The sequence below is a fragment of the Nothobranchius furzeri genome, chromosome 11 (assembly GCF_043380555.1).
Source record: "Nothobranchius furzeri strain GRZ-AD chromosome 11, NfurGRZ-RIMD1, whole genome shotgun sequence".
Classification (NCBI taxonomy): domain Eukaryota; kingdom Metazoa; phylum Chordata; class Actinopteri; order Cyprinodontiformes; family Nothobranchiidae; genus Nothobranchius; species Nothobranchius furzeri.
In genome coordinates this window covers 40,290,536-40,304,496 of record NC_091751.1, presented here as the reverse complement: position 1 = coordinate 40,304,496, position 13,961 = coordinate 40,290,536, and the positions used below count along the sequence as shown (strand labels likewise).

The 13,961-nt window shown below is 39.0% G+C and overlaps 2 protein-coding genes across 4 annotated transcripts in view; both read right to left on the bottom strand.

Annotated features, from left to right (window-relative positions):
- lig1 (ligase I, DNA, ATP-dependent) overlaps positions 1–3,257 on the bottom strand; it is a 61,219-nt gene extending 57,962 nt beyond the window's left edge. The window contains exons 1-2 of the mRNA XM_015956076.3: positions 3,104–3,257; positions 2,274–2,342 (exon numbers count right to left, since the gene is read on the bottom strand). Coding sequence (XP_015811562.1) covers positions 2,274–2,342; positions 3,104–3,120 — 86 coding nt within the window. The 5' untranslated portion in view covers positions 3,121–3,257. The remainder of the gene's footprint in view (positions 1–2,273; positions 2,343–3,103) is intronic.
- Positions 3,258–3,543: 286 nt separating this feature from the next.
- LOC107383458 (ETS translocation variant 3-like protein) lies at positions 3,544–13,005 on the bottom strand. Of its 3 annotated transcripts, none has more exons than XM_015956077.3 (7): positions 12,873–13,005; positions 11,929–11,986; positions 9,424–9,655; positions 9,224–9,344; positions 5,204–5,285; positions 4,198–4,468; positions 3,544–3,772 (listed from the first exon to the last, which is right to left on the bottom strand). In XM_015956077.3, exons 2-7 carry the CDS (start codon positions 11,984–11,986, stop codon positions 3,673–3,675), a joined length of 864 nt encoding a protein of 287 aa, XP_015811563.1. In that variant the 5' UTR covers positions 12,873–13,005; the 3' UTR covers positions 3,544–3,672. The 3 variants fall into 3 exon arrangements, with proteins under 3 accessions (XP_015811563.1, XP_015811564.1, XP_015811565.1); XM_015956078.3 differs by having other exon boundaries at positions 9,424–9,652; XM_015956079.3 differs by having other exon boundaries at positions 3,573–3,772; positions 4,212–4,468.
- Positions 13,006–13,961: the final 956 nt, after the last annotated feature.

Genomic DNA, 13,961 nt, shown 5'->3' with positions numbered 1-13,961 from the left:
CGGCACCTTAAGGCTCGACTGAAGTTTGGTGCTGATCACATGGACAAAGATAAGACCTTCTGGAGGAAAGTTCTGTGGTCAGACGAAACGAAAATCGAGCTTTTTGGCCACAATGCCCAGCAATATGTTTGGAGGAGAAAAGGTGAGGCCTTTAACCCCAAGAACACCATGCCTACAGTCAAGCATGGTGGTGGGAATATTATGCTGTGGGGCTGTTTTGCTGCCAATGGAACTGGTGCTTTACAGAGAGTAAATGGGATAATGAAGAAGGAGGATTACCTTCACATTCTTCAACATAACCTAAAATCATCAGCACGAAGGTTGGGTCTTGGGCGCAGTTGGGTGTTCCAACAGGACACTGACCCCAAACACACATCAAAAGTGGTAAAGGAATGGCTAAATCAGGCTAGAATAAGGGTTTTAGAATGGCCTTCCCAAAGTCCTGACTTAAACCCCATTGAAAACATGTGGACAGTGCTGAAGAAACAAGTCCATGTCAGAAAGCCATCAAATTTAACTGAACTTCACCAATTCTGTCAAGAGGAGTGGTCAAAGATTCAACCAGAAGCTTGTCAGAAGTTTGTGGATGGCTACCAAAAGCGCCTAATTGAAGTGAAAATGGCTAAGGGACATGTAACCAAATGTTAGCACTGCTGTATGTATATTTGTGACCCAGCAAATGTGATCACTTTTCTCTGTTAACCCATAATAAAGACCTTAAAGAACCAAACTTCATGAATGTTTTTTGTGACAAAGAAGTATCTGTTCCAATCACTCTATCAGAGAAAAATCAGTTTTAGAAATAACGGGACACTCAGTAGAGCCATTATATTATATTTTTTACAAGTGTATGTAAACTTCTGACCACAACTGTATATATATATATATATATATATATATATATATATATATATATATATATATATATATATATATAGCCATGCCCTGATGTGGGGCTGGGGGGTGTGTCGACATGGTCGGGACATAGAAGGGGGTGCGCGGCTAAATAAGTTTGGGAACCACTGAATAGTTTATCAGAACAAAAAGTTGATTTGGGGGTGACTTGCTCTTTAAGTGATTTAATAGTAATATTAAAAACAAAAAAGTATTAAGAAGGAGTGTTCATTTAGCGGTGAGGTACTAAGTTTCCTCTGTATTCGTCCACAACAAGCTTGTACAGCAAGCCATTTTAACATTTAACACCTCTTTGTAATTCCTTATTTGCACATTAATTATATAATTAGTCCTTCAAATAATATTTTACAATAAATAATTGATTACATTTATCAACAAGTAGAAATCATATTTACAGATAATCATAATAACAACTTTACTAAGAGGAGTTTACCATCTCCTTTCTTTAAGTGTCTCCGTCCTTCAGAGTCCATTTGAATAAACATCACGTTAACTCGAACCCTGACCAGTTCAACAGTTTCACTTTTTAGTCTTTTTACAGAAACTCAAAACAAGCTAACAGGCAAGTTTAATTAAAAGTATTTTAAAAGTTTCAAACTGTAATTTAAAAATTAAAGATTACATTTGATCTTACAAATGAATTTTTATCTCTGAAAAGCAGCAACAAATACCTCCCAGAGGTAAAACCTTTATAAAATGTGTTGAGTGAATTGTGTTAATACAGATGTAAAATAACTGGTAATCATTAAACTGTGATTATTTCTCAGACTATAATTGCTCCACCAACATAATCGCTGCAACCCTCGATGGAACAGAATTCACACTTTTTATCTCCACCCAGGATATTTTCCCAAAAGCCTTTAGAGTCACCAAGATGTTCTTTCTTTGGGTAAATCGGAGACGAGTCTTTAGGTCACACGACTGTAAAAGCAACCAAAGGAACTGAAGCAGATGCCACTGGTTCTTCAAGATCTCATATGACCCTGTGACCTAAGGGTGAGGCAGGACCAGCTTCTATTTGCAATTAGTCATTATAACATACACTGAAAATGTATGTCAAAATGTTTATTAATAGTGGTAAAAATACAAACAGCATTTTGAGAAATCTAGAGGAGAGTCTACGTACTCAGAGGCGTACTAGTAAAAAATAATCTTTTAGCACATTTGACTGTTTAAATGAGCGATGCTCTTTATTTACGTAGACTTTTATGGGAAACCTAATGCAGGATTTTCTCCAGTGAAGCCCCTTCCTTTAACTTTGTGGTGCAAAGATAAGTTGGTGCACAGCTAATATGTCAAAGACAAACACCCTTTTTAAAAAGAAGCAGAAATCCACTTCAAATATAGAAATTACTTACTTCTTTGCTGCTTCATCTGCATGTTTCGTCAGATTGTCCTTGTCTTTGCTCTTGGGCTGGAAAAATGATCTAAAGCGGGGGAGATAGATAGATGCAAATGTAATGTTCTGATATGCGTTGTAATTGTATGTAATATGATCATCACTATGATATTTTTTCTATTACAGAACAGAAATGTAAACAATATTGCTGAAGTAGGTTTTTAATTTCTAGTTTGATTCGGGAAAAACTGCTAAAGGGCAATTCCAGCTTACTGTGACATGTACAGCATCTTTAACCAGCTGTTAGGATTAAAACCACAATATTTAGACTCTTTAATGAACTAAATTATTCTAAACAAACAGCTGAATTATTAAAACACAGCTGGTGATTTGAGAAACCCTTATTTGATTTATGAACGTTTAAAAACCCATACATTGTATTTGTTATTTAATTTAAAAGGATCGATTTATTGATATTAACTTGCTTCGCTAACGTTAGATTAGCTGATTGATATTAAACATCTTCTTTATTATCTTTGTTGTGGTTTCAAAGGTTAATGGAGGATGAGGAGTACAGTCGGATCTGTTTTCCTGTTGAACCCAAACATCCAACTTCCGTGCTTAAAACACTCGTCGGTGTAGACAGTTCAGCTAGTGCTAGCTTACAAAAGGACTGCTATCGCGGATAAACAATAACGCTTTGGATGTTAAACCCAATCCAGGACCCATTTAAACCCCGAACACGAGGTATGACGCACTTATCTCTGTAATTTCTTACTTCACAGAAACGAAATAACGTCCCTAGCTAGCTAAACAGAAACATCCCACCGCTGTCGACTCGTTACTTACGCAATGCTCCGCTGCATTTTGTTTTTAAACGCTCCTTTCACTGTTATACTGAACTTAAGTAACTAAATAAAGCCAAGAACTACTTCAACATCCACAGAGAAACACCAACTCTCGCGCTCAAGGACCACAAATAACCGAATATTCGGCGCCAAAATGACACTGTAGACAAAGATCGTTAAAAGTGTGAAGATGAGTCAAACGTGTGTTTAAAAAAAAGGAACGTTTACGGTGGGCTAATGTAGTCAGGAAACAAATAAATCCAAAATAATAAACCTAATCAAACAGACAAATACTGGAAAATATCATTTAAAAATAAAACACCTACAAATAGTTACAAAAAATCGTTAACGTATCTAAAATATGTGAGATCTACAAAATTACGTATTTTAAATGTAAAAGAAACCCCACAAAATATCAAGAATATTGACATTTTTATTTGATTCTAAACGCCTTTATTTGTATAAGTTAAAATACAAATATAAACCACATGATAGTTATGCTTAAGGTAAAATAGATCGATTAAATTCCAATTATGACACTCGAAAATAAAATCAGAGTGGGACTTCTTTTCACTCTTCCTCTCCAGGGAAACGAGTTCCGTTGTCAAAGGCTGTACTGCCCCTCAGTGTTCGGAGTGGAAACTGCAGGATCTGGTTTCTGGTGCTGATGCTGCAAACAGGAGAGACATGAAGCCCCTTTAGTGAAAATTCTTGTCCCTGCATGAATGCATCATTTATGGTACTCCTATCATTTCCATGAAGCTCAAAGCAGGGACTGGAAATGCAAGACAAACAGCTAAATAATGTAAGATGAGTGCACTGCTGCTTTATTTACCAAAACACAAGTCCCTCATCATTAATTGTTTACAGGAACCATTCCCCTGCCGCAGCTTGAAGTGCTGACAGTTAAAAACACAGCTTTAATATGTCTGTTCAAAACGATGACATTGTCCAATTCAATAAATAGCTAAAAACTCTATTATAAATCAAATGTGTTAAATAATAAAAAACACCATCTTGAAACATAAAAAAGCTCAAAAACAAGTGCGGAAAACATCCACGCAAGAAAGATCCATGTTTGTTTGTCTTCATTACATGTCTTTCCTCACTTTATCCACTTCCGCCTGAGACGGTGTCTCTCCCCCTGACAGGTCCCAGCCGATGTGATGGCTTGCATCCTGCCATGCACAGCTTCTGTGTGGCCATCCATTGTCACTTACAACCGACTCCCTCGTCTCTCTCGGGGTGACCCCCGGACGTGCAGGAGCGGAGATGAAGGGGAGGGAGCAGTGGAGAGCCCGGAGCGCCGGGAGCGGTTTAGGAAGGCAGCACGGGAGTAAGAAGGGCTGAGGCAGAGGCTGAACAGCTGTCAGGAGGTAGATCAAGAGTTGCATCAATCACAAGTCTCCACTGAGACGTGCTGTGTTCTGAGGCAGAGCTTTAATCTGTCGGTGTCACCGACTCAAAACTGTTTTCTGTTTTCTGTGCTGACAGGAGGGTTTCAGAGCAACACACAAAGGTGTTTAAGTGTAGAAATTAATTTTATCAATAGATCATGAGTACATTTGGAGAGATTCATCATTCAAGCTACATGAGAGGAATGTTTTAAACCAACGTGTATTTTCAATAAACACATTAATCCAAAAATATTAAATTATTCACTTAAAATAAAATAATATAAGTGATCAATGTCAGGAATGTACTCTAATTTAGCATTTTCCCAAATGGGGACACATGAAATAGCCTGAACCGTGCAAGGCCTGAAGAACCAAAGAGGAAACACACGATGCAAAACTGCCAAAAATGGAAAACTACACTTTTTGTTGGCATTTCCTTGCTTTTTAAAACCACAATAAAATGGAAATTAGTGTTTAATTGAACAGCAAATTGAGTTTCAGTTAAAATTCTCATTTTTTATTTCCAAATATGTTCTGTTCTTTTGTGCAACCTACAGTAAAAATTAAACAGTTTCTGGATCAAACCAAAGCTTAAAATAAAGGGCATTCATTAATGATTAGAAAGACGTGAATTCAAGAAATGCCATAACTGACTAACAGCATCAGCTGGACGTTCAATGGCGCCGGGGAGGTCTGGGTCTTACCTCTGTCCATCAGTGACCCTGCTCCTCCACAAAGAGGATGGCTGCTCTCAGCAGGCAAGGGAAGAGGGGCCCTGTGGACCAGCTGGTGGATGGATGGAAGACATGGAAACATACAACACAACACAATGTGATGGTATCAGCTCAAAAATGATAAATACCAGGTAAAATTTTGGGAAAAAAATAAACTTTGCTGCTACACTGTAAAATCTGATTAGTTCAGCTTACTTTAAAAAAGCATGCAAACGGATTGCACTTGAAAATGTAAGTACACAAAACCAGGTAATTATGTTACTTACAAAGTAAAATGGACTTAAAGAGCAAGTCATCCCCAAATCAACTTTTTTCCTGATAAATTATATAAATGTGTGTCTAATTGTGCTGCAGACACGTGTAGTCAATAGTTTAGCACTTTAGTGCGTTTTAGTTAAAATTTTAATTTTCTGCCTAAAACTGTCAGTGTTGTGCCGTTGTCAGGTAAAAACTCTGCACTGCATTTTAATTTAAATCTGCCATTGCTATTGGCTAAGAGGCATCCTAGAATGTCAGCTGGTACCATATGATGTCACAATGTCGTTGTGAGCCTGTGTGTGTGAGTGTATTTGTTAGCGGCTCCGCCCTCTCGGTCTGCTAAGCAACAGCATTTGTTGCATTTTTTAAACAGGAAGTGGGAGTTGAGTAAGAATCTGGTAGGGGTGACTTGCTCTAGAGGGACTGCACACCATGAGAAAATGTAACTCCACCCCTAGTCAAAATTTGAAAAATGCCATGAAAGTGGGTGTTGCGGCACAGAGTGGCATTGTCACGTGTGGGGCATTTCCATCCTGGGAGGGAGGGGGAGTGGGAGGAGACTGCACCGATGACATGAAATTGTTCCTACCCCAGTCAGCCACAAGTTTAAAATGCAGTAGCTGCTGTCCTGTCACGGGGGGCAGCACTAAGACATGTTTAGACCTGGATTCTAGATTTAATCAAGTTTACACACACACACAGACACACACACACACACACACACACACACACACACACACACGTCAAAAAATGCACAGAAACAGAAAGATTACATTTGTAAAGATCCAGTTATACAGTTTAAAAGTTTAAAAAAAAGTTATTTGGGGGCTTAGTTACTCTTTAAATATACATTACCTAGTTCTATGTAATTATTATTTTAAGTGTGCGTTAAAGGTAAAATATAAAAATTATGCAATATCTGCAAATCAATGATCACAGTCTTTTCAGTGTTTTTTTTAAAGTGTGTTTGATTTTAACTTGATGCAAGCAGTGTTGATTTTAAATTTATACTAAAAATAGTCATTTAATTTTCCACAAAACTGATTAGATGATGATTGGGTCATATACTTAGCCATCAGTTAAGCTGAACAGATGCAGTAATAACTATATTGCAACAATTAGTGTCAAATTACAAACACTGAAGGAACTTAATTAGTGTAAAATGCATGAAGTCATCAAAAGATTGAGATAATTGGGGGAAGAATGCTAACCCTAAAAGTCTGCATTGATTATGAGCTGTTGTTGGGCTGTCTGCCATCAAAATAAAGCACGTCTGAACTAGTTTTAGTTGGATTTATGAGAAGCAACAGCATCTGTTCTGGTCTTCCTTTTGGATGTCTTAAACACTTTGTCCCACAGGAAAAACAGCCGAAGGACCATCCGACTTGTTTTCCAAGCGCAGCTAAAATAAAACAACATCTGTGATGATCTGGAGATGCATCAAGGCACATGTTTTTATAACATGCACATCTGCTCAGCCACAGTTAATGCTGACCGATATATAGAGATTTAGGAGCAGCATATGCTGCCATCCATATGAGGGCTTTTTCAGAGAATGCTTTCGGGTATTGGAGGATAATTAATCCATATTTGGTTTTTAGCTGTGAAGTAAGAGTTTGAGCACCACACTTTAAACTGCTGGGTTTAAAACAACCCAATTTGGGTTACTTTGGTAATCCAGTGCTGAGCAAACACCAATTTGTCTTCCATTAGACCAGGGGTATTCAATTCTGTCCTCGAGGCGCTTGACACAGTTTGACATTGATTTCTGCTCAAAAATGGACTAAACCAGCGGTTCTCAATTATTTGATGTCACAAACCTTGAAACAGGCTAGATTAGCACAGGATTTCACATATGATGTCCATTCATTTGAAAGATGTATTCTGATGCCAAGAAAGCACTTATTTCCAAATGGGGGTCAAAGTTATTTTAGGTGTTGTGTGAAAATACGTCCAGGGCTACAAATGCGCAGCACTAAACTGACGTAATTGAACCAGACACGGAGAAGAGCAGAGGCTGCAAGTTTAGTGAGCTTCAAATCCTTCCTTCAGGAGGACAGCACCACCATAAGGCAACAGTAGCTCAGGAGTTAGAGGTAGATGTCTAGTAATCAGAGGGTTGTAGGAACAAAAATTGAGTCTTATTTCCTGAAATTTGGACATCTAGCCTCTGATTGGCTAACAGCAACACAACTCTAACACTGATTTACAACGTTGATGTTTTGTCTCCACAAATAACAAAAACCTGAAGGAGTTCTGCTGTGTGGTGGAGCTGCTAATGCTAATGCTAATTCTGCTGTTTCCTGAATGCTAAAACAACAACCCGTCGTGAGTCTAGGTGAGTGAGCCCATGAATGTTAAGTGACAGTGTGACGTAGATCTATCAGGATTTTCTAATAATAGAGTTTCACCACAAACTAAACATTTAAACCATTTATCTTTTTATTTTTCAAGTAATAAATAATTGAAATAAAAATGTTAAAATTAAGAAATCAAATCCTAGTCTCAGGGTGAAGAATTACAGAATAAGAAGCTAATTTCCTCCTATCAGGTCATCATAAGTTAACCGTTGGCTCAAAGTTCAGAATTAATGCAAACAAAATCTTTCGTTTATAACTCAGAATGAAAAATGTGGCCTGATAATGAATTAAAACTGCAGATTGCACTGACTGTAAACCTTTCATGTTGTGTGTTTGTGTCGGTCATCTACCTTCACCGAATCTTAAATATTTATTATGATCTCCTTTAAACCGTTAGACAGTTAGGCTGTCCCCATCTCTGCCTGTCTTCAAGAGTCGCCTAAAAACCCACCTCCTGCGCTTGGCGTTTCCTGATCGTGTTTGAATTTGGCCCTCTTTTATGTTGATTTTATTTCACAGTTTTCATTGGTTCACTCTATCCCTTGTTTTACACATTTGTCCTGTACTAGAATGTTTCACCTTTTTTTGTCATTTGTAATCTGTGATTTGAATTGCTTTTATTTTCTGATTCATTCACTATATTTAACTTTCTACTGTACAATGTTCAGCGCCTTGGGCTTCCTGACAGGGTTGCGGAAGGTGCTTTATAAATAAAGCTTTGATTGATTGATTGATTGATAAATGGCCAGGGTTCATATAGATAGAAGCTGCTTGCATCAAGCTCAGCGTAGGCACCAATTATCCAGTAAAGCGTCCTTTTTTCAGGCTGAAAATGGTACTTTTAAATTTGAACTCATCCCATCTAATTTCTCCCAACTTTCTCCCAACATCTGGGGAGAAAAAGCTCTGAATGAAAGCTGGTGTGTCTGAGACGAGTCAGGAAATGTCCAGGCTGGATGATGAAGACCGTAAACGCAGGAGCAAGGTCTTCCTGAACATTTCAATTCAGCTCAACTATGAAAAAGAAACTGGGATTTCTTTTTGTAATTAATCAGAGAACACGTTTAAGGCTTACTCAGCAACTTGTCTGTCAAACAAAGTGCCTGCTCACTCAATCCCTCCTTCTGAAGAATTTATCACGATTGGAACGACTGCAGCCTTCAGGAGGAAACTCATAAAGACCCGCTTGAACTTCCACAGTCAGAAGGTCACTGACTAAAAGTGGGAATGAGTTAACTAGGTCAGGTAAGTCTGGTGATTTTTGATGAATCTGTTACACTAAAGAAAATGATTGCCTTGCTTTTAGGTAAATTGATCAAATTAGCGTTTCCATGGTGACTCCCTTAAGGAAAGGAGAAGACTTGGTGATGACCTGGTAGCCCAGTGGAGGCGGGTACCCCGGGTAGTTGACCAGGATGAGTTTGCTGAAGTTGAACTTGTAGGTGAATCTTTTTCCTTTGGTCTTGTGTAGGATGCGTTTGTTGTAGTAGTACCTGCAAGCAGAGTGTTTCCTGTCAGACTGCGACCGGTGCGCTCCGGATTGCGGTCAGACAGCTGATGATGAAGCTCTACCTGAGCGCCCGGCTGAGTTTGTCGTAGTTCATGTGCGGTTTGCCCTTCCTCTCGCCCCACAGCCTCGCCAGCCTCTCAGGGTCCCTGATGACGAACTCGCCCCACTCTCCTCCCCAGCCGATGGCCGCACCCTCGCCGCGGCCCAACAGCTCCAACAGGAAGTGCCACAGCTGGACCTGTCTAGAACCAGGAGACCAGGCCGGCTTATAGGCCCAATCAGGAAACAGCACTGCTGGTGGAGGAAGATGAAACTATGAACATCCCATAGTTCTCAAAAGTAAGTATCAAATCACTAACTGCTTTCTGAAGTACGTACATTTGTACATAAATAGATCTATTAGAGTAAATGTAAGCATTTGCTCCTGTATGCTGCACGGCGTTAGAGTTTTGGACATTAGAATTATTCATTTGGTTGTTTCTGAATTATTTAATTGATGTTCTCAGATATTAAATATCCTGCATAATTAGTGTTTCTCCGCCGTTTGGTTTTCCCCATACCCCAACACATCGTGGAGTCATCGTCTACTTATCTTCTTTCCCTGCTAGTGTACTCCCCAGTTTCTCAGACCCAGTTGTTGCTTTCTTAGTCATTATTTGCCACTTTTTTCCCAGTTGTTTCTGTTTCGATAGCCTGGCCTGCCGGACTCATCCTCTGTTTAATTCTGCACAGAGAACTGTCCACAGGGAAGCATGGAGCTGGCTGGTTAGGCTACTGTTTGGATGCATTTGTAACTTTTAAAGTTTTCTTTTTCTCCTCTATTCTATTCGCATCACTTTGGTTTTGCCCAAACACTGGCCTCACGACAAATCCCTAAACTCATCAGCTGAAATGTCGCTGTGTGAGCGAATGGCCTGGTACTTTCATGCAGCTCTTTATTCATCATCAGTTGTTTGCTTTTCTAAAGGGAACGGTAAAGGCAACGTCTCATTAATCATAAAAATGCATAAAACTCAAAGACGATGGATTTCCGCCGAAGCGGCTTCAATCCAGATGAAAACCAGCCATCACATTCGCTGTCCATCCGTAGGCGAGCCTTTTCCTGCTGAGGGACATTTATTGTCTCGAGGCACAGTAAGAGTGGTTCTTGACCTTTTCAGGCACAGATTTTTAAAACAACTAAGAGCCACCGTGACATAAACACCCTCTCTGCCGTCTGTTGAGTGAGCGGGTGGGTGTGCAGGAAGTAAGGCTAGGAGGAAAACATAAAAAAATGTTCATCTTTCTTTGATTTGTGGTAAAAAAAAACGAGAAAGGATAAATAAAGCTGCTAATTTCACCAGATTAACTGATTGTTACTTGAATCACAATAATAACATGTTAAATTTCCCCTAATTTGACTGAATGAACAGCTTTGTAGACAGTAACGTGTGGAGTTGGATGAAATTCGCAGCTTATGCCACTAGGTGTCACTGTATCTAATTTGTGAGCCTGTAACACTTTTGGAAACCACGTTAAAATGGGCAAATCAAGTGTCCTCATGTCTGTAGAACAATAAAAACAATACAAATAGGTACCAAAATGTTAGAATCGTTTCATCTTTTTACCAACGTTCCTCAATTTCTGCACTGGAATGGAAGGAAAGGTTGTTTTTTATGTTCTATCAATTAATAAATAAATATTATTTAGCTTTTTTGTTGCTGTACTTGAATCATAACAATGTATGAATCTGTAAACTGTGCTTTTAGGCTATGTGGATTATTATTTTTATTATTTTTATTTTACCCAAAAATGCTGTGGTATTAAGTCTCATGATCAAAATGTTTTAAGTTTGTTTCCTCTGTCTGGAAAATGTTATCTATTTATTTAGTGTGTCTATTTCTCACAACATGAAAATATTCTCAATTAAATAATGCAAATTATGATTACCTTACTGAAATTTTAATACATTTTAATAAACAACAAAACTTTTTTTTTCAGTTCTGATTAATCAAGCAACATTTTTAGCAGTTTTTTTTCAATCTAAATATTTCCATATAACAAATAAAAATAAATAATAATCAGACTTTATACATTTGGCTACAGAAAAGTTATCACCAATTAGAATTTTATGATTAAATTGAATTGATTAAAATTTAATTCATAATTATGAATTATTATTTTATAATTTTAAATTATTATTTTATATCCTCATTTCAGCCCATTTTGGTTAATTTGTGATTGTTGAATTACAGAAAGTTTCAAAAAAGAGAAAATCTGGCCAAACAGACAAATAAGAACCCTCGTAGACATTTATGATTCTGCAGGACGACTGGAGACTTTTTTCTTCATAAAAATTGAGCGACTTTACCCGAGTATTAACCACGCGGTGCCGGTGCTTTCCCCCATTTTATTACTTCTTCATATTCACAATCTAATCTATTTTCCCATTATATTAAACGTTAGAAGAAGATGTGCTCTGCAGAGAATGAGTCCATAATGACTCCTAATGTAAAAGGCCTCCCACACAGCTGTCAGCTCACGTAAATAACCGAGAGGAAAATCAACACAAACACACAGAATCCCACCTCGGCTCCAGTAGGGTGATGAAAAGTGCTCGACTGAAGAGTTACAGCGGCACTGCATCTGTCCCAGAAAGCAAACAGAGAAAAAGATTGAGTGTCTTCATCGCCGTGCTCCTCATCACACGGAGACAAGAAAAGGAGCTTCAGGAAATAAATACTAATCATCTTGTGTGGTGTTGATTTAGCCGTCACAACAACAGATGCACCTGACTGTAGCCGCCCCTCTCAAATCATTCACATTTGTTAATTAGAAAGTCTGAGTTGATGCTCTTTATCAAATAAATAAATATATGTTATTACAAGTGCACCTTAACTCTGTAAGCACACTTTCAGACACGGTGACCTTCCAGAGCCATTTGCTGCAGACGTTCCTCCCTGGAAGGCTCAAAACTCATCTCCTGAAGAAGCGCCTCACTTTCCCCCGCTGAATCACGTCTCCCATATGCTCCTTTTCCTGAGCTCTAACGCCCCCTTATCTTAGAGCAAAAACAAAAAGTCTCTTTTCAGATCTTATTTGATTTCCTTTTTCTCCCTGTGTAGCACAGCTCCCACTTATGGTCTCTGCAGGGTCACCGGGTCTTTTATCAGGGCCGGCTGAGTCCAGGACATCTGCACCTTTAGGCCAAAATGTCGACTGAAACCGGCTCTAAAGTCATCCGCCAACAACAAAAGAAGGAGGAAATAATCAAACATCATAACGGAGGACTGGTGGTATTTAGGTAATAAACTTTCATTTACTGCTTGAAAACATCAGCAAACATCTTAATATTTATCCATTTCTAAATTATCCCGAAGGCCATAAACACAATGAAATTAAATGATGCCAAAAATGTTAAGAAGAGAATATTTCTGAAGGCCCCGGGGTTAAAAAGGTTGTGTTTTTTTTTTAGAAAGGAAAGGCAAGTGAAAGCTTTTGGCACCAGTGAAATAATAACTGAATATGTTACCTCGGTTGGAGTGTGCAACTCTTCATCAGACGGGTGACAGTGATCACTTTGTCCTCCGGCCCACTTCAGGTCTGAAAGGACTAAAGGATGAATGAACTGGACCTTAAACCCTCTGTCTCATCTTTCTCCCACCCGTCCCCATCTCCCCTGTCTCCTATTACCCCCACCCCACCCTTCCTACCTCCCCCTAATCACAGAATTAGGAAAGCGAACACAAACACAAATGACAACACAGGAAAATCACATTTTTTAAGCAAAAATGAAAATTGATCACACATATTTAGATTTACCATCAAACTGGTCGACCCATTCTGTTTGTTGATGTGGAAAAACCATCAAAAATAACAATTTGAGTTAAATGAGATGGAATGAATCCAACTGATACACTAGATGCTGAGTTTTATCATCACAAACCGAACATAAACTTAAGAAAATACATTTTACCTCTAGGACTTTGTCATTCCCTCTACCAGTACCGGACCAAATGGAGACTGAAAATGAACTGAGGGCTAAATAATTTGCAGTTACAGCCGTGGTTTGGGGCAGCTTTTGTTGGAAGCAGCTGTTATTTCTCAGAGAGAAAAAAGGGCAGCAGTATAACAAGCGCAGATGACCATCATTACAAGTGAGGGCGCAAAGGTTCAGAGCTGAAATGAAGTACGAGCAGGAGGTAAATAAACTAGGAGGAAAGCAGTTTCGTCACGTCAGGACCGAGCCGAGGGGCGAAGACAGAGCCGAGCAAAGGTGACTGCTGCTTTTTTTCTTTGTTAAATCAAATAGGTGATGAACTCGGTTCCGAAGCCATTCGTCACTGCACTACAGATGCTTTTCACTTGGCGGCAGTGACTTTGACCAAGGTTATCAGGCTGTTCAATACTCAGCTGCACCGGCGCAGGAGGCAGCCGGAGGTGGAGGTGGTGTCTGACACGTCTGGTTCTGGATAATGTGCTGCCTCCACTAGTTGTCTGTCTAGAGATTGTATTTGTGCCGCCTGCAAAACGGTAGAGGTCGACCGATATTGGTTTTTCTATTGCCGATGCCGATACGTAGGAGACATGATCAGCCGATGACCGATATGTTTTGCCAATT